The sequence below is a fragment of the Cyanistes caeruleus genome, chromosome 12 (assembly GCF_971803275.1).
Source record: "Cyanistes caeruleus chromosome 12, bCyaCae1.hap1.1, whole genome shotgun sequence".
Classification (NCBI taxonomy): Eukaryota; Metazoa; Chordata; class Aves; order Passeriformes; family Paridae; genus Cyanistes; species Cyanistes caeruleus.
In genome coordinates, this window is record NC_141712.1 from 19,948,883 (window position 1) to 19,973,599 (window position 24,717).

Genomic DNA, 24,717 nt, shown 5'->3' on the forward strand with positions numbered 1-24,717 from the left:
TTTTCCCTATAATTTCCCTGAGTCCAGGACTGGCCCTGGAAGAGGAGGACACCGGGAATGTGTTTGTGCACAAAGCTGCCCACTGCCCTCTGCTTTCATGGACAGGCACCTCCTGCTCACTCATGGCACTGGTGGATGCCATTCCAGGGAAAAGTTTGGATATCTCAGGACATCATGAAGTCAAAAAGCTGCAGAGCCCACACAGGGCAATGAGCCCTTCCATATGGCACTGGTGTGGGACATCCATTGGAGAACCTCCAGGAGGGTTTAATGAGTGGGAATTTGTGAATATCCCACAAAAACACGAAGCAGTGATGCTCTGAGGTGCAGAGCAGCAGTGAGCAGAGGCTGCAGCTCTGTCCAGGCACAGACTTGCCTGGAGAAGGGCTCAGCTGGAGGCAGGCACGGGCTGGTGCTGGGCTCATTCCTCCCAAATCCCTCACCTTTATCCCCTGCAGCTGGAGGGCAGCGGGGTTTGAACAGGCCAGGGATCTTCACTGGGGAGAGGCAGTGAGTCAGGAACAGCCAAAGCTCTGCCTGCACCCTCACAAATCCCGTCAGCCCCAGGTAAAACACGGCAGCTTCACCCAGGTGCTGCAGGCGGTCTGGGTTGGCCTTTGAGCAGCTGCATCCAGAGCCTTGCGCTTCCCAAGGTGCTGCAATCCAAAGGTTGTGATTCCCATCACTCCTTTGGGGTTCTGTGCACGGGGATTTCCTCCTCCCACCCACCACCAAACCACGCACCCAGCAGGGAATCTCCTCCTGAGCTCCCTTTTCCTGGTTCTGGGATCAAATCTCTTTTTCACTCCAGGCCAATTTTCCTCTTTGTCTCCAACCCCACATCTCTTCCCAAGCCCTGTTTCTGTCCCACCCCTGAGATCCATTTTGTCCTCGTTGTGTTCTCAGAGTCTCCCCCATATCCATCAGGGGGATGGATCCCCATCCCCACAGGATTTTGGGAATAAGGATGGAGCAGATCAGCCCTCACTGATCAGGATCAGGCCTGGCGCCTGCGAGGCTGTGGCACACAAAGCAGCGTGCAGCTCCACAGAAAAGCTGGAATTCATTTAATAAAGCCAAGGAAAATCAAATGAAAGCATCCTTCCCTGCCTAATCCCCTGCATGAATCAACAGAGCTGCAGCATCCAAAGGCTCCAGGCTGGAGCCTTTTTCCCAGTGGAGTGCAGGCCACAACAGGCAGCTGGGAAAATCCAAAAGTTGCCATAAATCCTGGTCCTGAGGGAATCTTCTTCTTCAGCACAACTTCCCATGCCTGAGACAGCTCTGCACTCAGCAGCCTCGTGGCTGGAAGTCCCTTTCCTCCAAAAAAATAAAATAAAATAAAAAAAAAGAAGGAAAGGGATAAAAATCTGCAATTTTTAGGGGAAAACAGGGCAGAGCCAACTGATTCCTGCTGTTTTTAATGACACAACAGCCCTTGGCAGGATCTTGCATCAGTCCCTGAGGGTGTTGCAAGCCCGTGGCCAGAGTGAGGAGGGTGTCAAAAGTGCTTTTTCAGGCTGATTTCAGTGTGTGGAGGGCAGGAGAGAAATCCAGATGGTATTTGGCCCACACAGCGAGAAGCAAATCCCAGAGAGAATATTTTGCAGGATTTATGGGTTTATCTTGTTTGCCTTGGATACAGGAGCTTCTCTCAGATTTGGTTTCATGAACAAGACAGACAAAAACCTGCTTAACCTTTGCTCAGCAGTGATAGCACCTGCTCAGAAATTCCATGGGGTACTAGGAAAAGGCTAATTTTGCTGCAATTTCTGTTAATTTTAATTAAATATGGAAGATAAAGAGAGAATGGTTTGAGGCTTGTAGGATTTCTAACTAGGTAATACCAGGCTTCTCATTTTTCTAGAAAATATTAGATGTACATGAAGAAAACAAATGTAAACAAGGAGACAAAAAGATTTTTTTCCATCCCCAAATGTTCCTCCTCAAGAAAAAATTGTGACCACCAAGAGTAGTTTTTTATTTTTCAGAGGGTCTGGCATAGACTGGGATTATTGTGGCTTTAAGTGACTTTCTTCTGTGAGCTGGGATTTTTATTTTGAAGCCATTATTCCCTCTGGCTGTGAAAGGACTCTGGAGCTGACAGAAGCTCCTGCTCTCCCCTGGGAATGGGTGTCCAGAGCTGGTTCCTGCAGTAATTGCCCAACCTGAGCCATCATGTGAGAGCTTAAACTCTTTACGTTGTGGGGAGCCAGTGCCTCTCTCCAAAGCCTATTTCAGGCAACTTTGTCCATGTGGATTAGGATTCTTTTTTTCCCCTAATGCGAACCCAGTGCTGGCACGGGGATAAATCCCATTTAGCAGGAGCAAGGCTGTGGACAGACAGACAGACAGGAGACTGCAGTCACCAGCAGGGAGCTCAGCCCAGCATTCTCAGCCCTGCAATTCCTGCAGGAATATCATTTAAGGTTTCAGCTGCCTCCAAACATGCAGGAAAAGCTGAGACAACCCCAAAACCTTCGGCTTCATCCTCCTTGGAAAGATTCCAGGGGCTGCTGATCTTAGAGCCACCAGGTAATACCAGACTTCTGTTTTTTCTATGAAGTATTAGAGCTACGTGAAGAAAACAAACATAAACAAGGGCACAAAAGGATTTTTCCATCCCCAAATGTTCCTCCTCAAGAGAAAAATTGTGACCAGCAAGAGTAACTTTTGCCCTGGTGCCTTTCCAGCAGGAATTTTGTTCAGACTCTCCCAGGCCCCAGGTGTGTTTGGAATATTCTCCAGCACACAAAGCCTGGCAGGGCTGAAATCCCAGAGACTGAGCAGGAGCTTCACCCCCACGCTGCTCCTGGCACAGGCACACGTCCCCTGCAGACATCTGATTTGTCTTTTAGCTGAGCCCTTTTGGTCCCAGATCCAACAGGCATCATTGCACCACCGACCTCCTGAATTCCTGAGGTGTCCAGACCTGATTCCGGAGCTCTGTGGAGGACAAGGGAGGAGGTTACACAAGCAGAGAGGGGCAGCCCCTGCTTTTCCAGGCAAGTCAGAGCAGAAATGACCTCACTGAAATCCAGAGCCAGGCTCCTGGAGATGTTGGCCAAACCAGCCAGGAAAGGGCTCTGAAGTGGAGCACGCTCCTGGAATATTGCAACATCCCGAGGATGTGCTCGTGGCACAGGGCTCTGCTCCTCGATTCCTGCCACTCCTGTTGGGGATAATTCCAGGCTGCTCTGGAGGCCGCAGGATTTGTCACCTGCTGCTGTGACAGACCTGGAGAGGTCCCTGGCAGTGCTGGCACATGGAGTGGGAGCTGCCCCTGGAATTGGAGCTTTAACCTCCAGCCCCAACCATTCCACGATGCTGGGATAGAGGAAAGGTGGCCATGGCCAAACGCATCCCAAGGTGGCTCTGTCACCCGAGTGTGTCCCTGTCACCCCGAGGGACACGGTGACAATGATGCAGCTCATGCACAAAAACTGGGACAGCAGGGTGGGATCCTCCAGCTGGACATTCCAGTGCCACTGCCCTGGCTGCAGAGAGAGGCAGGGAATCATCTCCAAAAGGAGATGCTGGAAAGAGCACTGAATATATATATAATAATATATATATAATATAATATATAATACACAACATATGACACATAATAATATATAATATATCATATCATATATGATATACATAATATATCATGTATTATATAATATGTATTATACACTATACACTATTATATTATATATTATATATTATATATTATATATTATATATTATATATTATATATTATATATTATATATTATATATTATATATTATATATATAATGATGATTTTTTTTCCCTATCTAATATGTCCTCCTGACTGTTCCCATCTCTTGGGCACTGTCCCTCACTCCTGGTGCCTTCCCAGCTCCATCCCAGCTCTTTGCACACCTGGATAATTGGATTCAGCTCCCCCAAATCCGGGAACAGGTGTGGGTTGCACAGGCCTAAGGCAACAGGGACATTTTCCCAGCAAACCTTGACTGCAAACTGGTTTTTGGGGACAAGGTCCTGTCTGGCCACCCCAGGACAGCGGCTGAAGGACACATTAATTAAATCAGGAACGATGTTCAGGCAACAGGAATTGGCATTTCTTGCTTCCCTGGTCTCTAATTTGATGGAGGGATCGGAATGCGGGTTCATCTTTCCCGTTGTGCAGCTTGGATGAAGAGCAGGGGAATTTCCAGCATTTATTTCCCCAGCTGATTGGGACAGAGCTTTCAGTCTGTTCTGGGAAGATGAGCAAGACCTTTCTCAGCGGGGGAAACTGAGGCACGGTGTTTTCCATGGATTTCCAGGTGCCTCCTGCCCACCCCCCACTGTTTCCTGTGCCATCCATTCCCAGCTGGGAGAACTGTAGTCCAAGACAGGCAGGAAATTTGCATCTTCAGGAATTATGCAGAGGGGGGAAAAAAACCTTATAGAAATCTGTAAAAAATCCCTGTTGTATTTCAAGGTCTGCAATCAGGGGGTTGGTGACATCCTTTTGTTAAAGATCTCTACCACCCACTTCTCCAAAAATCCTGTGCTGCTGAGCTCTGACACCTAAAAAATAAATTAATTAAATAAAAATAAATCTCCAGCAAAATCAGCTGGAGAGACACCTTTATTTCATGGCTTTTCAGGTTAAAATCAGCAACTCCTTTAAAAAATGGTAAAAAATCCCCTTCAGGCAGTTCCATTGCCTCACTATTAACAGAACAGTTTTGTTGCTGGGTGTTATTTTGCTGCAAGGAAGTTTGTCAACATCAATTCTCCTTTTCTCCAATTTCCCTCATACCTGGAGCTCGTTTTCACTGTATGAATTTATTGCCCTCCGAGGATCCCTTTATTAGTTCCAGCCACAATTCCCTGTCAGCTCCTTGTTTTGATTTATCTGAGCACCCTTGAAGCTGTTCCTGGCCCGTGTCACACCCCACCCTTCAGTGGCTTCTTCCCAACCCAAACACATTTAGGGCCTTTCATCTTCCACACAAATCTTCAAAGCAACAACAGTTTTATGGTTTTTGCAATTCCCTCCAGTCCTGGGACGTTCCCACCTGCTGCTCCAAGGGCTCACCCTTCCTTGGTGGCATTCCCTGTGTTCTCCAAGCCCTCCCACACAGGAACTCCTGGGTTTGGGGAGAAAAATATCCTGGGTTTGTTCTGAGGGTGGGAAAATGTCAGCCTCGCTCCCTGCGTGTTTTCCAGAGGGATGTGCTCCCACGCCTGCCCTCTCCCATCACCTCCAGCCCTCGGGACAAAGCCCAGCAGCCACGAGAGCGGAGCTGGGGACGTGGCTGGGGCCACGTGTGCCTCCCATTCCAGGAGCCTTTTCCCAGGAAAAGCCCTCCAGGAGGCTTCCTGTGCCACGGTGGCACCGCTGATGGATCCACATCCGTTCTCTGCAGGAGATTCCCAGAGAAGCTGTGGCTGCTCCATCCCTGGGAGCGCTCAAGGCCAGCTTGGAAGGGGCTTGGGATAGTGGGAACGAGATGAGCTTTAAGGTCATTTCCTACCCCAAGCATTCCGTGATCCTGTGAGGGCACAGGGAAAGGTCAGCTGGGGGAGCCGAGAGCCAAAGGGCCCTGCAGCAGCCAGGAATGTGACAATGGGATCTTGAGGGAATGCCTGGAGCAGGAGGTGAATCCCACCCCGGGTTTGCCCTGGACTCAGGGTTACAAACCCTTCCATGTGAGCTGTTTGGAGTGCACAGAGCAGGGAGGGCCGAGCTCGTCCCTGCCCCAGGGTGTGCAGACACTTCTGCCTTTGTTGGGTGTCCAGGTCCTCTCCTGCTCCCACCCAGCCCAGCTGGGGCAGGGACACGGAGCAGCATCCCCAGATCCATGGGGATTGCCCAGACCCATGGGGATTTCACTCCCTGGCTTTGAATTTCCTTGTTCTCCAGGCTTTGCCAGCCTGTCCATCTCCTTTTCCAGGCCCTGTGTGTTCCAGTGGGTTGAAGCAGGAGAGGATCCCTAGGTGAGCTCTGCAGACCTCCCTCTGTTATTTAACTACTTGCATCAGTGTTCCCTCTCTCCCAAACAATAATTCCCTTTTCCAAACCCCATGGGAAGCTCAGGGAGTCCCAAACCTGCTGAAAAGCCAAGGATAGAGGTGCAGGAAGCTCCATGGCCTGCGGAGGAGTGACCTCCCTGCTCTGTGATCCCCTTGGATCCTCCACTATATCTTGGAACCCCTCTGTGCTTCTCCTGGATCTTCAGCTTGTACTGGAACCACATTTTCCACCTCCCAGCTCCCAGGAATCTGCCCTGGCACTGGCTGCACACACCTGAATCCATCCTGGGGCCTGGAGTTCGCAGCCTCTGTGCCCCTTCCAGGCATCCCAGCCCTGCTCCTCCATGTCCCACTAGTGAATGTCCCAATGATTTGTCCTAATGAGGTTTTATATTTAATTTGCCAGTTTATTCTTTCCCTTGGTTTCCTTCTTTGGCCACAGGTGTCACTTCTGGAATGATCTCTTTGGAATCACTGCTGGCTTTGGGAGATGGTTTTTTCCTAGATTACTCCAATTCCTTCACTGAGAGCCTGTAATGCCTGGGAGAGGCTCCAGGAGAGCCTCCTCTCCACACTCAGGATCCCTGTAACTGCATTCCCATTTCCCACCTCTAATTCCTCCTTTTAAAATAAATATTTCCAGGTAAATGCTGATGTGGTAGCAGGGTTTGGGTTTAGGGGGATGTTGGGCTTGAAGAGCTCTTAAAACAAGAAATGGAATTATTTTTCCTACATAATGTGTCATCCCTCCTGTTTCCCTGTCTTGGGCACTTTTCCCTCACTCCTGGTGCCTTTCCAGCTCCATCCCATCTCCCAGTGTTACTTCCTAAATAATGCTCAGGAGGAAACCAGGAATTGCCTTTTCCCTGGGAATTCCCTCCTTGTCACACCTGAACTGGCTGTGGAATCTGTGACATTTGCTCAGCCCATGTGGCACCACTGAAATTTCACTTTCCTGGGATTTCTCCACAGCTTTTCCTGCTCATTTCTTCCTTTGGGATGTGTTTGTGTTCCAAAGGAACAGCCCCAGTGCTTTAGGAAGGAAAACCTTGGAGTTCTGCCCTCTGCAACCCAAAATCAAATCCTCCACCAAACTCTGGGAGCTGAGCACCCCTGCCCTGCTCCTTTCCCCTTCTCCAGCCTGGAATGGACAGGGAGGAGGAATTGCAGCGCTTTTCCCATGAAAACTTGGTCCCTTCCTATTGCTGAACATTCCTTTTGCTGCATGAAACTGTGGACACACCCTGGGGATTGGGATATTCCTCCTCTGCTCCCTCCTCGTGCCCAAAGCTCTCCCAATTTCTCATTCTCTTCGTTTCAACCTCAGGAAAATGAATTAGAATTTAAAAAAGGAGGATGGAGATGGAGGCATTGCTCTCATTGCTCCTAAACCCAGCTGCAAGAGGAATATTTGGAAACCCAGGTGCTGATGGATTTGGGTTAATCATGGGGAAAAAAAAAATAAGAATAAATAAATTTCGAGGCAAAGACCAGCAAGGAGTGTTGTAATTCAGCTTTCTTTGTTAAAAAAACAAAACAAAACAACCCAAACCACAGAACAACCCAAACATTGAACAGATTTGTTAAACCACAGACATAAAAGAATCAAGAAATACTACCAAAAAAAAATAAAATAAAATAAAATACATTGCAAGAGACATCTTGTTGTCCAAGGCCATTGGATTCAGGAGCTGCTGGCTGCCCAGCCCTGGGTCAGTGGAATTGCTGCGCTGCCAGGAACACAAATATTGGGAATACACAGCGCTTACTGGAGAAGAATTAAGACTAAAAGATATTTATTTACCCCTTTCAAATAAATAGAGTGTCATCTACAGCAATATTTAAATTAGTAAAACAGGTTTTGTTTTTTTAAAGCAACCAAATATAACAAAATTGTAAATCAGGTCTAGGTTTTCTTGTGTGTTAAGAGCCTTTTTTTTTTTTTTTGTGTTCAAAAAAAAATACCAACAAAAATACAAAGCAAAGTGTCTCTGACAAGTCAGATTCTTCACCAGGAGTGAAGGTCACCCTCCCTTTGTTCTGAGGGTGGGAGCGAGGTCTGAACCACCCAAAATCCTCCCTTCTCCAAGGATTCTGGTGGGACAGGGAGCTCCCTGGGCTCTGAACTGAGAGGGATTTTTCCGTGTCTGAGGTTGATGCCAGCGCAGGCAGAGCTGGGATCAGGGACGGTCCCTGCGCCGGGCTGAGCCCTCGGGAAGAACTCGGCTGTAGCTATAAAGTCTCTTTTAGGCAGTTTAGAAATTAATTCAGTGTTTAAAAAAATACTTTTTTTTTCTTTTTTACTCATTACTATTTCCACAGCTGGAGGAAGCAACACCCCTTCTCAGGCAAGGAATGGGGGAAAAGCATGGAATAATCCTCTGGATATGGGATCCCTTTAGGATCACCGACCCCAAGCCACGTTTCCTACACTGCATCATCAAACTGGGAGCTCTTGCTTGCACCAGCAGCATCCCCCCAGCATTCCCAACCCAGCTCCAGCTCCAACTGGGAAGGGCTCCAGTGTGCAAACCTCATCCTGGGTGCAACTCCTCAAAAAAACACCTGGAATGAGGAGCCCCTGGAGCTTCCCTCAGGTCTCCTGGGATGTCCTGGCAAGGATGAGGGAGCAGATTCCCATTCCTGCAGGGATGAGGAGCAGATCCCATTCCTGCAGGGATGAGGAGCAGATTCCCATCCCTGCAAGGATAAGGAACACATTCCCATCCCTGCAGGAGCAGATTCCCATCCCTGCAGGGATGAGGAGCAGATTCCCATCCCTGCAGGGATAAGGAGCACATTCCCATCCCTGCAGGGATAAGGAGCACATTCCCATCCCTGCAGGAGCAGATTCCCATCCCTGCAGGGATAAGGAACACATTCCCATATCCCTGCAGGGATCTCCCTGCTTGGCAGCCAAGCGTGGCAGGCTCTGGCTCATCCCAGAGCTCAGGATGCTCCCAGGGCCGGCACAAGGCTGGGATTCAATCCTTGGGGTCACAGCCAGAGCTGCCCTTTCCCAAGCTCCAGGGGCTGCTCTGTTCCAACCCTTTCCCAATTCCATGTCATGAGGCTGCACAGTGGATGGAGAAGCTGGAATCCCATGGGAACAGCCCAAGCAGCCGCAGCGTTGTGCAAGGACAACGTTTGGCAGTTTCCTCATGGATTTGTTTTGCAATTTCATTTTCTGGTAAAGCCCCAGAGCACAGGTACCTCCCCAGACTGAGTGGAAACATTCCCTGGGATTCCCTGCAGCAGGACTCTGCCATTGAGAATCTCTCTGCAGGGAATGGCCCTGCCCAGACCCACCACGGAGCAGCCCCTGGAGGAGCCCGATTCATCCCCTTGCCTGAGCCACCCACTGGGAGAGGACTTGGACAACAACAAAGCCACTTCCCAGGAGCCTCAATCCAGCTGAAGGGCCTTTAAAGTCTGTTCAACTGTGCCAGAGTCCCTTTGAACTCCGTGAACACCGTTCCAAACAAAAGCCTGTTTACCACAACATGGTGTCTGGGGTGGAAAACACTGCAAATTCTGCAGGAAGTTTTTTTTTTTTAAAAAAAATCATTAAAAACCCATCAGGATGACATAAATCCCCCTGGTTTTTGCAGGGCTGAGCAGGGTCAGTTCCCCTCCCAGCTGGAGGAAGGGTGCATTTAGAAAGAGGAACCCAACGGGCAGGGAAGTGCCTGGCCAGCAGCTCCTGCTCTGTTTAGCAATCCCTGCGGGATGCAATTCCGTGAACACCCCAAACAACTGCCAGCCTGGGAGCCTCAACTCCCCAACACCTGCAGAGGAGCAATAATGGGAAGCTGGGGTCAGTTCAGGGAGCACTGGGATCGCTGTGGCACAGCCACAGAAGGGCTCCCCAACCTTCAGGGTCTTCTCCAACCTGGATTCCGTGGACAGAACAGCTGCAGCTGTACCTGCAGGGAGCTGCCAATGGAATAGATTCCTGTGGAACCTCGTTTAGGTCACTGTGGTTGCAGGGTCCTTGTGGGGAGGGTTCATCTCCCTCCGTGACTGACCACAGGCTCCAAAGAAACAACAGGAAAAATCCCAGCTCCGGTGCTGGGAATGATGGGAAACTCTGAGAACTCCCTGTCGCTCTCCCTGCCCTCCCTGATACATCTCACTCCACTTTTGAGGAAAACAAGCAGCAAGGAGATCTTTCCCAGGGGTGAATTCTCCCTCTTCCATACCCAAATCCATCAGAACAGCGAAAGCCAAGGGCAGATGTTGCTGATCCAAGGGAAAAGCTGGAGAGCAGAGGCTGTGGCAGCCATTTCCATGATTGGAGAAACTACTTTTTGTCTTTTCTTTCTAAAATGAAATTGTTTTATCCCTTCCCTCATGATGTCCCAAACCTCCAGGGAAAACCAACCCAAGCTCTTCCAGCCCTGGTGGAGGGCACTTCTGGGGGATCAGTGACTCCAGGGTGAAAGAAATCTGCTTTTTGGCAGAGAAACTTTGAGATGTGAGCTGTGGCTGACCAAATTCAGCCTTTTTGTGGCTCTGTGCTGGTACCTGGATCAGTTTCTTCCTAAACCTGTATTGCCAAGGAGATGCTGAGGAGATCCCCACGAAGGTGGGATCAGTGCTGGAGGCTCAGGTTAGTACAAGAGACAGATCTTCAGCAGCAAGTGGAAAATCACGGAAACCCACGAAAAGCAAAGCAAGCGAGTTAAGGATTTAATTCAAATCCATCCATTGCTTAAAAAATATTGTTTAGTGCGACAGCTCCTCTTTCAAAGCAGTGTGAAAGGGTCAGCAGGAGGACACTGTGATGGTCATCACCTGGTGGACAACGTGGCCAGGCCAGCCTTTGGGAGGTCTGGCCCCAATCCTGAGCTCTCTGTGGAGGGCCCTTGGTACCAGCTGACTTTGGGTTGGAGATTCCAGTGCCTTTGCTTTGCATCCCAAGGAATTCTGCTGGTGGGTTTTGGCACTGAGAGCCCCCACAGTGAAGCCCTGCAGGAGCTGCCCTGAGACCTCACAGCCAAAAAATCCTGCAAAACCTGCAGCTGGAGTGGCAGGTGACAGACTGGGGTCCCCCCTCCATGGAGCAGCTCCAGCAGGAGCCAAGATTTCCCATCAAAACTCAAAAAACCATCTCAGCTGGAAGAAGCCAAAAGTCAAGTCTGAGTTTTGTGACTCAAGGCCTTATTTATACCAAAGCCTCTCCACAGGCATCGGATCCGAGATGCTCCAACTCCTTGCACTGGCCAAAAACCTTGGGTTCTGCCCTCTGGATATTCCCAAATCAGCTGCAAATCTTCATGGATTAACTCAGCTGCCAGAGAGCTGGATTGGGAATCTCCACAGTCACTGGGCTGATTTGGGAATCTCCACCCCAGCTGCCATGGAATAGAGCTGATTGTCTCCCCTGCTCCTCTCTCGGAGCAGGACATGGGGCTGGCAAAGTGGGAGCGTGGAGCTGCCCCAACACAACCTGGAGCGCTGCACAACTCGCCAGGACAAAGCCTGAGTGAGTACCATGGTGTCCTTAATGCCCCTCCATCCCAAAGAACTCTGCCACAAGGAGAATCCAGCGGGAAGCGACAGCTCCCGGAGCATCCCGGCTTCCCAATGGCCAAGTTTACAAAAAAAAAAAGGGAAATAGTTCACCAAGCCACCTGCACAAAGCACGAGCACAAAGATCTGCAACAGAGACAGCAAAGCAGCTCCAGTGGGGAAAAGATCAGAATTCCAAGTGATGTCAGAGCGCAGAGGCACGATGAGCAAACTGCAGCTTTCCAAAAGGTGACACTTTGGAGCAGAGGAAGCGACCTGGCCCTGAGGGACAGCGCTGACTACTCGGGAACTACAGGAATTCTGGCTGTGCTCAGGGATGGGATGGCACCACCAGGATTTGACATGCAGACCATGGATTGTGCTCAGGGATGGCTCCTGGAACGGGAGGGAGGTGCTGGGATCTCATGGAGCCAGACCTGATGCAGGAAGGAGGATCAGTCCCACACCCTGCTCCTTAGAGCAGAACTCACTTTCATTGGAAGGAGGCCCTGGGGTGCCCAGAGCAGCTCTGGCTGCCTCTGGATCCCTGGAAATGCCCAAGGCCAGGTTGGAGGGCTTGGAGCAGCCTGGGACAGTGGGAGGTGTCCCTGCCCATGGCAGGGGTGGGATGGGATGAGCTTTGAGGTCCCTTCCCACCCAACCATTCCAGGACCTCCAGCAGCCCCAGGTGGCCCCAGCCAGCCAGGACATCTCCCTCCTCCACACCCCAGACCCAGCTGGTGCCATCTCTGTGGCACATTCCAGAGGAAACACAGCAGCACACAGAGAGACCCCAGGGAATGTGCCAGGGCAATCCCCACCCTTCACTTCTCTCTGCAGATGGTTCAGGGACAAACACGGCTCCCTGAGCAGGGCCATGAGGAGAGAGAGCACAGAGCTGCTCATCCCATGCTGGATGTAAGCCTGGCACAGAAAAGCATGGAATGAGCAAGCCAAGGACTTGGCCTCGTGCTGGCTGCAGCTCCGGGGTTTCCCAGCAGGAACTCCCCCCTCAGTGCTCATTCCCAGGGATGGGCATTGTGGGGAAGAGCATCCTGGAGAAGGGACTCAGCAGCAGGGAGCTGGCTTGGACCTGAGAGTGGTGATCCAAGCCCAGAGGGTGGCAGGGCCCCGGGGGAGGAAGGCAGTGACAGCCAGGTGAGGCGCCCCCACGCCACTGACCCTGCTCTGCCTCGTCCCTCTGCCCATGGGGCTGGGAGCTGGGAGAGCGAGCCAACAGCAGCCAAGCTCTGCTTCCCACCCCCCTGGGCCAGGTAAGGCAGCTCAGAACCCCCCAGGCACTCTGAACGCTCAAACCAGGCTCCAGCAGATCCCAGAGCCAAAGCAAAGGAGCCCAGAGCCAAGCACAGCCCTCACACACACACAGAGGCCACAGGCAGCACCCCTCTGGAATTGCCCTTTGGAATTCCTCCTCCTGGCTGCTGCTCGTACCAAGGACTTGTCCTGGCTGGTCTGAGGGGCTGCAGGGGCTGCAGGAGGTGGGCAGAGCCCTGGGGCCGTGCTGGCAGCAGGAGGCAGCTCCGGCGCCTGGGATTCGGGAGTGAGGGGTCGGATCCTTGTGTCATCTCAAAATAACGTTGTGCGTTTCCTCGAGCTCAGCGTCCCTGCTTTTCCTGCCTAGGATTCCTGAGGAACCACTTCCATCAGCTTCTGGCACAGGACGGTGGCAGAGACTGCGGAGAAAGCAAAGGAAAGGTCAGGGATCACCCCCAGCAGCAATCTGGGTCCAGGAGGGAAGGGCTGAGTCCTCCCCACCCTGAGTCCAAGTGCAACTGAAGGCTTGAAATATTCCATGGGACTCCCTGCTCCATTCCATGGGACTCCCTGCTCCATTCCCAGAATTCAAACCTCCCCCTGGGAGCTCTGCCCCTGCAGCAAGGGCCCTGCACTGCTCCAGGATGATACAGGAGCTGACTGTGGATGCTGTGAGTGTCAGCAGCCAAAACCGAGTCAGGAATGGGCATGGAAAATCCAAAGTCAAAATCCCTAACCCTTGCTTCCAATTCCAAAAGCCACGTGGGCCCCCAGCCTCTTCTGAAGGACAAGCCCACCCCAAGCCCCCTGTCCTGCACACTGGGCAGAGGCACTGCCTGGCCCAGGGCAGGTGGGAGCAAAGGGACCATTCCAGGTGCAGATTTCCCAGGAAGAGGTGCTAAACTGAAGTTATTTTATTATCCCACCCATCCAAACACTCCTCCCTGCTGCTCCAGTCTGTGGCTGGACATCACTAAATATTCCTGCAAGGCAAATCTAATTCTAAGCACAACCAAGTGAGGCTCAGATCAGCTGGAGGTGATTAGATTACCTGCAATGTATCAATAAATTCCATTTAAAGTTGTGTGTTTCTCACTGGATGTTTGCAGGATTATCACTGTCTGTTCCCAGAATATTTTCAATATTTTCCTTACAATCCTTTGGTGTAAGAAAACAATGAATATGGTAATTTACCACCCAGGCATTGCAAAAATGCCTTTTCCAGGAACTGAGCCTAATACCCAGGATAAAAAAGTGAGTGTGGACAGAGGGAGAGATGGAGGAAAAGAAGAATAACAAGTGCTGAGTGCTGCTGAAAGCTTTTTTCTTCCTCATGAAACAGCCAGCTAAGGCTGGGAACTTCTCCTTGCCTGCTTTTCTGGGGCAGCCCCTTGCAGGAGAGAGGGGAGGCAGCTGCTGAGCTCAGCTCTTGAGGCAGAGGTTCCATGTGCCAAGCACAGCCCTCTCCATCCCTCCAAACACACCCTGGCCTTGTGGCAGCTGTTGGAAAACCTTGGAGCAGATACCTTAAAAATAAACCTGAGAGAAAACATCTGGGGGAGCTTCTCTTCCCTCTGCTCTGCTGCCACAGGGGGATGCCAAGGAAAGCTTTGCCTGGATCCCAAACGTTAGCACTGCCTAAACCATGGATTGGGACTAATTGTGGATTTTCAGCAGTCAAACTGAGGCCAGCTGTGCTCAATCCTTCCCTTCTTACAGCACTGGGAAGGGATTCTTTGCTGAGCTTTGCTTGGCCCTGGGCTTTCCCAGGAGCAGGGAATTCCGCTCTGTTGCTAAAAACCTGCTTACCAGGATTAAAACCCCCCAAAAACACAGTATTGATCCCAAACTTTGCCATTATTGCAAATCAGGATGTGTTTTGGGTGCTTGGCACACGTGACAATCATCAGGACAAACCTGTTCCCATGAAAGGAGAAGGGAGCAGAGCCAGGATTTTGGAAGCTCCTGCAGAGGGAGGAGAGGCAGCGCTGCCAGCTGCAGCACAGCACTGGGAAACTCCTTGGGAGCCAAAGCTGCTCCTCCCTGGAGATACTCACAGATGGCTTGGAGAATCCACTTGGGCTTGTTTTGCCACCAGACCCCGAAGAAGTAAATGGGGATCCCACTGAGGATGATGACAAAGCCAATCCCGCATTCCTTGGGCGTCATCCAGAAGGAAACAGCGATGAGGAACAGGCAGGCCAGGATGAAGAAGATGGGCAGGCAGATGTTCACCTGAGCAGGGAGCAAGGGACAGCTTAGATGTGCCAGGGGAGGCTTTCCAGGAGTTTATCCAGCCTGGGGAGGGACAGAATTATTGTCCCTCCACCATGGCCAAGAGCTTTTCTCAGCACTTTTTTGGAACTCAGTTCCAAAATTCCATACCCAGCTCATCAGCAGCAAACCCCAAACCCAGCAGAGGCACAGAACAAGCTGGGGCTGTTTCCCAGGGGACTCCAAGCAGGGAACCCACCAGAGCAGCCCAGCTTTGAGAAGAAAACCCCCAAAATCTAAGGGAACAGCCAGCAAAGATTCCCTTTGGGAAGACACCACTCCAGGCCCGTGGAGTTGTTTCCCTGTGGGTGCTGCTGCCTGGCACGGACCCGAGTGTGGGATGAGGAGAAAGCAGCCTTTGGGGGAGAGGCAGCAGGGGCTGACAGGATCTTGGCCTCCCCCCAGATGGGACACGGGGCTGCCAAGCTGGCCAAGGGCAGAGGGGACACAGCTCGGCACGGAGCCGGCTGCTTTAGCAGAAAACTATTTTAGGGGAATTCCACGGGGGTACAGAGTGTTACACAGAGCCACAGCCTGGGATCTGTCCTGGAACTCATGGAGAGTAATCCCAGCACAATTCCCTGTCCCTGTCACCCCGAGTTCCTCACTGTGCTGTGCCCAAAGCAGCAGCAGAATCCTACACGGATTCAGCAGCAGGAACACCTCCTTTAGCTGCAACACAACATTTCCCTGCAATCCCAGCCCCAGTTCCATGCAGGACCAGCAGCTGATCCCCACCCAGTGCTGGGGAGGGGTCTCCTGGCAGTGCCCACCCCATTCTCACCTTGATGGGCCTCTCCAGCTCCGGCTTCTTGTAGCGCAGCCACATCATCCCGATGATGGCCAGGGCCACACACAGCCAGTTGAAGAAGCTGAAGAAGTTGATGACTGAGAAGATGTTGTTGGAGAAGGCATAGAGCAGGGTCATGACACACTGGATCCAGGGAAAAGGCCGTTAGGAAAGGGAGCAGGCAAAACCACCTATGTCACAACACTAAACAGGGGTATTTAGGGGAAATACCTGCCAGGAAAGGGATCGTGTTGACTATCTTTTATTTATTTAAGCTACTTTCAATTGGTGCTTGTAACCATTTCATAGGATCATGAAATGGTTTGGGTTGGAAGGACCCCAAAGCTTAAAGAGCCTCTAGTTCCAACCTCCTGCCATGGGCAGAAACACCTTCCCCTATGCCAGGTTCCTCCGAGCCCTGTCCAGCCTGGCCTCGGACACCTCCAGGGATGGGAAGTGGACAAGGAGGACACGATGGGAAGGGTCCATCTCCTGTGGGCACATGCAGGAATGGCTGTGGCTCCATTCCAGTGGGATCCCAGCCCTGATCCATGCCCCAGCCCAGCCCCAGGGCTCACCGTGAACACGAGGGACGGCACGGGGGTGAGCAGCCGGGGGTGGATCATGGACAGGATGGAAGGCAGGTGCCCCTCTCGGGATCCCACGAAGAACAGCCTGGCAGGGGACACAGAGAGGGGACACAGTGCAGTCACAGCCCTGCAGCACCAGGACTGCAGCTCCAGGATTTGCAGCACCAGGACTGCAGCACCGGTCCCTGACACACCAGGGAGGCTGGAGATGGCCAAGGAATGCAGGAAGGATGGATTTCTATCCTGATCTCCAGGGACAGCAATTAAGTGACTCCTCAGACAACTCAGGGATGTGTCAGAGCCGGAACCATCTCAGTCCTGCCCCAGCCCAGCCTTTCTCCCCTTCCCAAGGGATTCTCATCCCTGAAGTTTCCCAACTTTCTGTTTTTCATTAAAGCCACTTTCTCAGCAGCTCCGAGCCCTGAGCCTGCGTCTGCTTCTGGTTTACTGACCCCACCAGAACTTTGCCTGAGGAACAGAAGATTGAGACCACTCAAAGGTTGCCTTTAATCTGGTTTTAAAGGCTGACTTTGTCTTCCTGCATTCCCCACATGGCCTCCAGGCCCTCCAGACTTTGTGTCTGCCCACAGCCACTCTCTGGAGAAGAACTCCAAAGGAAGAGGAACTGAGCACAGCTTGTAAACAAAACCCACAGGATTGAGCAAGGAACCTACCGGGAAGAGGTGAAAAGAGATCCATTGACAGACCCAAAGCACGAGAGCCCAACAAAGACAGGGATGATCCAGGACATGACACCGAGGTGGTAGTTCCCAAAATCCTAAATGAGGGACAAAGAGAGACATTTCATACTCACAATGTCCCAAAAAACTCAGAGCTGCCTACAAAGGTTATTTGGAGAAATCTCAACAAATGCCACAGTTCAGTGCTGAAGCCGTGAAACTGAGACAAAGTTTCCCATATTCCCATGTGCTGCTCCCCTTTCCTGAAAAAGGCAGATTGTGGAATTGCTAAAATACATCAGCAGCCAGCCCTTCCCTCGGGGCCAGGACACAACATTTATCCACCAGCTATCGGAAAGTTCAAGACCAAACGGAAACTGTGAGGAAACCCAGACAGCAGCTCCAGCCAAGTGCTGAGTCAGGAGCTGGGACACAGCCCTGGGGACACGCAGGGACCTGGCCTTGCAGCTTTTTGTGGCAGGCTGAGCCCGTGCTGCTGCACTGCGGGTTTGCACCAGCAATAAGGGATTGACTCCCAGCCTCCGCTGCTCCAGCCCAGCCTGGACAGGGATTGGAGATCCTGGGATAGTGGAAGGTGTCCCTGCCCATGGCAGGGGCTGCAATGGGAGGAGCTTTGGGGTCCCTTCCTGAAGGATGGAGTGCTGGCATCTGAGGGGCTCAGCTCGTCCTGGGCTGGGAGATTCCCCGTGAAGCCCTGAACAATCCTGGGCAGGCTCAGCCTGCAAGGTCTGCTCCCATCTGAAGCCATCAGGGTTCCTGACCACACTGGCATTTTAACTCATAGAAGTATTATTTTTCTCTCTTAATTAAAACAAGGGAGACATGAAGAGAGAACAATCCAGTTCAGTGTTGACTGAGTGACCTTTCCCCATAAATATCAAGCTCTGGTAACTGATGGGCAGTCACAAGGCCAGCAGCAGCTCGGAATGAAGAGCGGCACCGAGTGCCGCCCTCACTGCTGCCCAGGATAATCCCCTCGGGATCACGCTGTTCTTCCCTGCTCTTTATCTCCTGCTCAACATCAGGGCTTCTGCAAGCAGCCCTGAGCAGCCTGGAACAAAGCAGATGTGTGCAGTGACTCCAAGGCTGATTTCACCTGCCCTGGGATGAGTCAGGCTGGAGCAGCGGGGCTCTTACCACGGCCACGGCCTCGGACGTCAGCATCTGCTCGGTGCTCAGCGTGGTGAAGTAAGCCAAGTTGGTCAGCACATACACCAGAGTGACGACAGGCAGGGAGATGATGATAGCCAGGGGCAGGTTTCTAGGGAAAAAAACACCCATTGTCCTGGAGCAGCTCGGAGGAAGGAGCTGCTGATCCCAGGGATCGCTCTGCTTGAGCCGCTCTGCTCTCCGGTGTGTCCCAGGCACTGCTCCCACGGAGAGGGGATATCCACAGGAGAACAGGGAGTGGGGGAGTCCCCATCCCCCAGAAAACACGTGGATGTGGCACTCAGGGCCGTGGTTGGTGGTGACCATGGTGCTGGTTCACGGGCTTCAAGGCCTTTTCCAGCCTTAAGGACTCCCTGAGCAGCCTGGAGGCTGCAGATGGAGAGGGGAGGATGATGGCAGAAGGGATTTGTTGCATGGAGAGGCCCTGGCTGCCTGGGCAAGCAGGAATCCAAGATCACCACAAAGGCAATGAATTAAAAATACCCAGTGGCAGCAGCAGAGGGTATTTTATATCCTCCTCTGGGCACAGGAGCTCCCTTGTGCCGGGGGCACTCCTGGGGGAGATGGGGATGCACTGGGCAGTTTTAGGCTCTACCTAAACTCAGCTGTCTGGACTGAGGGAACACAAAGAAAAGGAGTTCAGGCACAGTCTAAGTAGGTCTGTGGACAGTCTGTGCTGGTAGAAATTTGCCTTTCCCAACAGTTTAATTTCATTTGCAAACGGAAAGTGCAAAAGGAAACCCTGCTTGGTGCCACTCTAATTGCTCCAGCAGAGCTCCAAGCTGCAGGAGCAGAGTCAAATACCATGACTGCATCCAGCAGACATGAAAATAATTGCAAAATGCAGCCCCCCTCTTGCTGTTTCTCTGGGAAGGGGTGGATCCAGCCCAGTGCTTCCCAGCAGGCACAAAGCACCCCCAGGGGCAGCCAGGATGGGCTCTTGCACAAGTGCCCCCGAGCCTTGGCTCCCAGCAGCTCCCAGGCACCTCCCCAGGAGCAGAAGGGATTTCTCAGCACTGTCCTGCTCTGCTCAGGGCCCCAAATAACCCCGAGGGGCCCGGGCAGAGCAGGAAGCAGCTCTTGCTCAACAGGATGGGAAGAGCACGGGACAAACACACGGTCAGCAGCACAAACACATGGACAGCAGCACAAACACATGGATGGACAGCAGCACAAATGCTCAGTGGGAGTTGAACCAAGGCAGCAATAAAGCCCTGAGTGCTCTTTCCTGGCCCATAACTCACAGAGGTGTCAGGCCAAGGAAGCAGTGATTTCTCCCAGCGCTGATAACACGGCACGAGAGAGCAGGGAAAACAACAGCCCTGCTCCTGCAGGGATTATTGTTCCCCTTCCCTGATTCCAGGGAGGTAGAAGGTCATTAATTCATCTTGTTTTCTCTTTTTCCAGATAAAGACCTTGGCTTTCTCCTCTGTTAAACACACGAGGAAGTGGCTTCCCCAAAACAGCAGCTTTTCCCTCAGGGAAGTCATGCCAGCACTCACACCTACCTGTAGGGATTTATCATCTCTTCTGTCACAAAATTCAAGTAATTCCTGTAATTTCAAAAGGACAGGGGTTAATTAGGCTTAGTCCATGGCATAAATGAAACCCTCCAGTTGAACTCATCTGCACAGGGATTCCAGGAATCACAGGCACTGATCCTGTGGGAAAACTTGGGGTGGCTGATGTGTAAAGCCAGGTTGGATGGAACTGGGAGCAGCCTGGGATAGTGGGAGGTGTCTCTGCTCATGGGATGATCTCGAAGGTCCCTCCCAACCCAAATCATTCCATGATGAGGATGGCTACCAGAGGGCTGTTCTCACAGCAAATTGAGCAGCAGCTGCTCAAAGGACTGACAAAGGAGCCCTGCAGGAGCTTCAGCTTGGAACTGGAGTTGGAATTAAGCTCGATGTGGAAGGAAGAGAGGGCTGTGCCTTACCATCCTCCATAGGCAAAGAGGCCGCTGTACAGAGCCAGCACGATGTTCCCAACGCCCACCTTGGTGCCCTTGAAGGATCTCTCTGGGGTCAGGTTTTCCACATCACCTGCAGGACACAAACCCCACTCAGCACCAGAGAAACCTGCAGGCAGGAGTTGCTCTTGGGATTAAATGATCTTAATTATCACCCCACTGCTTTTTGGCTTCTGCTGAGCACGGGCACATTTTCCCTCCAGGTTTCCAGGGATCAATCCAGCTGAGTTCACCCCCAAATGATGACCCCAAAAACTCATCTCAAGCAAGGACTGACTCCTCCAAACTTTCTCACGCTGCGACGTGCTGTCACCAAGGTGATGTCCCAGAGACATCCTGGGGACCTTCCTGCTGGAAGATGCTTTGCAAACAGAGATTGTCACGTTGTCCTCTCAACTCCAGGCTGCTGGCCTTCGATAAAGCCCCAGGATTTCCTGCACTTCAACCAGCCACCCAAACCCCCAGAAACCCAGGATTTCCTCCAGTCCCACCAGCCACCTGATAAAGCAGAGGCCTGTGGCAATCCCTTTGATTGAGGGAAGTCAGGTTCTGGGGGTTTGGATATCAGAAGTCACCTTCTTTAGGGCCTGATGATCAAAAGTTCCTGTTGTGGATCGGCTTTTGAAAGAAAACGCCAGAAATAGAAGATTTGATTGTGCCTGTGGTCCCAGCTCTCCCTGAGAAGCCCCAGGTTTGTTTATTTTGCTTTCAAATGCTCTGCAGTTGTTTTGTTCCCTGTCTTTGATGCAGGGGCTGGCTGTGGGACAGGGATGGCAGAGCCACGCTCGCAGATGGAGAGCAGGGAATGTGGTGGGATCCAGAGGGGCACCTCTGCACCCAGGGGGAGCCCATGTGATTCCTCTTAGGGCACAGAGCTCTCCTAATCACCCCAGCAACTGCATCACAAGGCAGTCAGCAGGGTCTGCAGCTTAACCCTTCATCCCTCAGCACAGGGCACCCTGGAGGTGCTGCTGGAAAAGCTCAGGGTTGCTCCAACAGCAGGAATTTTCCCTCTGGATGGCCTCTCTTCCCGTCTCACTCTGGAAATTCTCCCTGCCCAGTGCCACTGCTGCAGAGGTTGGGTGACAACTGTGGATGTGCCAGTCCTGGAACAGCTCCCACTCATCTTCCCAGTGCTGGGAGAGAAGGATTCATCCCAGCAGCACCATCGGCCTCCTGGAGCATCTGTCACTCCTGGGGCAGCTCCAAACCTCTGCCAGTGCCGTGGAGCTGCCCTGCGAGGGGAGAGCTCCATCTCCTCTTCCCTGCTCCTGCCCTGACCCTCCAGCTCCATCCTGATCCTTCCCACCCTGGCCATTGCTCCCTTCTCCCTCCTGCTCCTGCAGAGTCCTGACCAGGGTAGGAAGGATTCCCCAGCATGGGAACGTTCTCTGCTGCCCAGGGAACTCTCTGCCCTTCCCTGGCTGGAGCCATCTCATGTGCAGGGGGATGCTGTGGCTGTGAGCTGCTGCAGCTCATCCCCGGCCTGGGAATCCACCCCGAGTGGGAAACCCAAGGTGTGCAAGGCTCCTCCTGCCCAGGTCCCAATCCCAGCTGTTCTCTGCTGGAGTCACCCCTTTCCCTGCATCTCCCTTGGGATGTGCTGGATGTATTCGATGCCCTGGAGCCCGTGATCCTCCTCAGCAAAACGCACCAATCCTTTTTTAAAAATACACCTGAGCGCAACAGGAGAGCCAGGAAATGCAGAGACTGATGAAAAGCTGAGTTTAACCTCAATTCCTGCCTTGCAGGTTCTGCACAGAATCCCAATTCAGCCCAGGTGAATCAAAGGGCTGAGCAGGAGATCACATTCCACTGCATCCCTCGGGCTCAGCTTTCCCCACCTCATTTTCTGCCCTTCCTGAATAATTACTAGTCTGGTTCTTTCCAAGCCTTTTGTTACAGGAATAAGAGACACATTTTGTTCACAGTGCCTGTAATTAGCTACTGCAACAGCAAATGGATGGACTGGGAGAGCAGGAGGCTCTCCAGCATTTCAAACACCCCTCAGGATATCTCTTCTCAAAGGTTTCAGGCTCTCCGTGCTCCCACCCTGATCCATGGATCATCACCCAGGAGGATGCTCCCATCTGGGAGCAGCACAAGCACCACTCCATTTCTTGTCCACAGCTCTTCCAAAATCCTCCTTCTGTCTGTCACAGGCAAAACCCTCTCAGGCCAAATGTCCCTTCTCCTGAGGCAGCCAACACCTCACTGCCCTTCCCACCTCCCCTTTGGAGAGTTGGAGCTCCCCAAAACCTCCCAGTGAGTTGGTAAATTTTCCATTTCTGTGCCCCAGGGTAAAATGGATTTAGCAACATGTCAGGGCACAATTAAATAACGAGAGGAATGCCCATGTCTCACCCTCCTCAGCATAAAAAATTCTTCCTTGTAGCTAACCTAAACCTGCCCCCTTTCTGGTTTAAAACTTTTTACCCCTCATCCCCTCAACAAGCCCTGCTAAAAAATCCCAGAATTATTTAGGTTTGATCCTGATTTGGACCTTTGATCCAACCCCACCTTGTTATCCAGACCAGGGTGTGCTGGAGGGGAGGGCGTCTGTGCTGGACCAGAACCAAAACCTCCCAGACACTCCATCCTTCAAGCCCCAACAATTCCAGCCCCCAGGCTCTTGGATCATCCCTTTGGATGGAATAAAGGCTTACAAATGTGCAGGTGAGGCTGCCAAGCACAGCCTTGGGGCATCCCGAGCTCCTCCTGAGCTCATCCTGAGCTCCAGGCACTGCCCTGCCTGTGCCCAGCACCCCGGAGAGCCCCAGCCTGGTTTGAACCAGCTGTTCCACTCTGCTCTACAATTAAGCAAATTAAAGTAACGAGCTGTGACACAAAGCCCGTTTGCTGCTCCTCCAGCTGCCAAGACTGCGGGGATTGTGCCGGGTCAGGCGGGCGCTGCTGCAGGAGGAGCTGCGTGTTCAGGCCCTTCCCTCAAAACCCCTCATTTGCTCCCCAGTCATGTCTAGTCTGGTTTTAACGGCACAGCAATCTTCTCCTGTGCTCAGAATTGCAGGATAATGAAATATTTTTCAACTTGCCCCAGCAGCGAGGAGAGGGAACACGGCCATGGAGAGAAGGGGCCCTCAGCACGGGGTGGCTGCACCCCGAACCCCAAAGGAGGAGACGCTGCTGAGCCACGTCCTGGGAAAAATGGGGAGAATCCAGGCAGGAAAAGCGTCTGACACCTGATTAACCTGCAGCAGATTAGCTCTGTGATTTAGAGGAGCAGAGTGTAGCAGCTATCCCTGCTTCCCTATCCCTTCTGGGAACGGGAGGATGAGGAAGGAGCCTCCCTGCAAAGGTCCCTGCTGGAAAAGCACCGCAGGCGGTGGCACCGGGGCTGCCAGGGGACAGGCAGGGAGTGATGTCCCTGCAATCCCTCTGTGCCCTCAGGGAGGGATGTTCCCTGTCCAAGGGGAGATCCTTGGTGGGAATCAGGTGTGGGATGGGTGGGGAACATCCCCCTGCTCTGGCCTCCAGACTCCTCTCACTGCTCCGGCCTCGAGTCTGAAAGTACCAGAAGGAAGATTCAGATCCTCAGTGAGCAGAGTTTGCCTCTTAAAATGCCATTTTTAGTTAGTCCAGGTGCAAGAAAACGTCTGGCACTGTGGGGTTGAGACATCTGGGTGCTGCTTTCATTTATCAAATCCCTTTTGCTAGAAAAGGTCCCTCTAGCCTCTGTCTTTCTCCCTGGGGGTCATTTTGGTAATTCCCAGTCCACATTGTTTTCCCTGCCTTTTTCTTTTTTGGTGAAGACTCCCATGATTAAGAAGAAGGAAAATTGACTCTTCCTTTGGAAGAATGGATTGGAGCACCCTGGAATAGTGGAAGGTACCCCTGCCCATGGCAGGGGTGGGACTGGAGGAGCTTGGAGCTCCCTTCCCGCCCAAACTATTCCATGATTCTACAAACAAAAAGAAAAAAAAGCCCAAATTAAACCCAAACCTCCAGCCTAAGCTCTGCTCTGGAGTTAAACCTGCCTGCTCTGTCCTTAAGTGACCCCGTGCTGCTCTGGCTGATGCAGCTCTGCATCCCTGACAGCGCAAGGAAGGGAGGCAGAAAAATGCTGCTGCCACCAAACAGCTCCTGGAGGCACCACAGACCAGGAATTTTACAGCCAGGAGAAAAAAAAAGGGCCAATAAATAAAGGCACAATAAATCCAATAGAAGCAATTCAATAAAATCAGTGTTAAGTTCTATTTCTCTAAGTCCCATAGGCCAAATTCCAGGTTTTCAAGCAGAGCTGCTGGTGAGAGACCACAGCAAGGGCTGGAGCTGCACCCCTGCTCCAGCTGCCTGAGGGCAGAGGAACATTCCAGAAAGCCTGAGGCATCATCCACAGGAAAAAATAGATATAAAACATGCCTGTGATCTGTTTGTTTCTAATTTTTCAACATCAAAACCTTTCCTGAACTTC

At 52.0% G+C, this 24,717-nt stretch overlaps 1 protein-coding gene across 3 annotated transcripts in view; it reads right to left on the reverse strand.

Annotated features, from left to right (window-relative positions):
- Window positions 1–10,674: 10,674 nt before the first annotated feature.
- The window catches only part of SLC7A5 (solute carrier family 7 member 5), a 32,029-nt gene continuing 17,986 nt past the window's right edge, over window positions 10,675–24,717 (reverse strand). For all 3 annotated transcript variants that reach the window (XM_023934920.2, XM_086848192.1, XM_086848193.1), the window contains 8 exons: window positions 20,253–20,358; window positions 19,822–19,866; window positions 18,281–18,404; window positions 17,117–17,220; window positions 16,431–16,527; window positions 15,847–15,996; window positions 14,846–15,023; window positions 10,675–13,207 (listed from right to left, as the gene is read on the reverse strand). In XM_023934920.2, coding sequence (XP_023790688.2) covers window positions 13,152–13,207; window positions 14,846–15,023; window positions 15,847–15,996; window positions 16,431–16,527; window positions 17,117–17,220; window positions 18,281–18,404; window positions 19,822–19,866; window positions 20,253–20,358 — 860 coding nt within the window. In that variant the 3' untranslated portion in view covers window positions 10,675–13,151. The remainder of the gene's footprint in view (window positions 13,208–14,845; window positions 15,024–15,846; window positions 15,997–16,430; window positions 16,528–17,116; window positions 17,221–18,280; window positions 18,405–19,821; window positions 19,867–20,252; window positions 20,359–24,717) is intronic.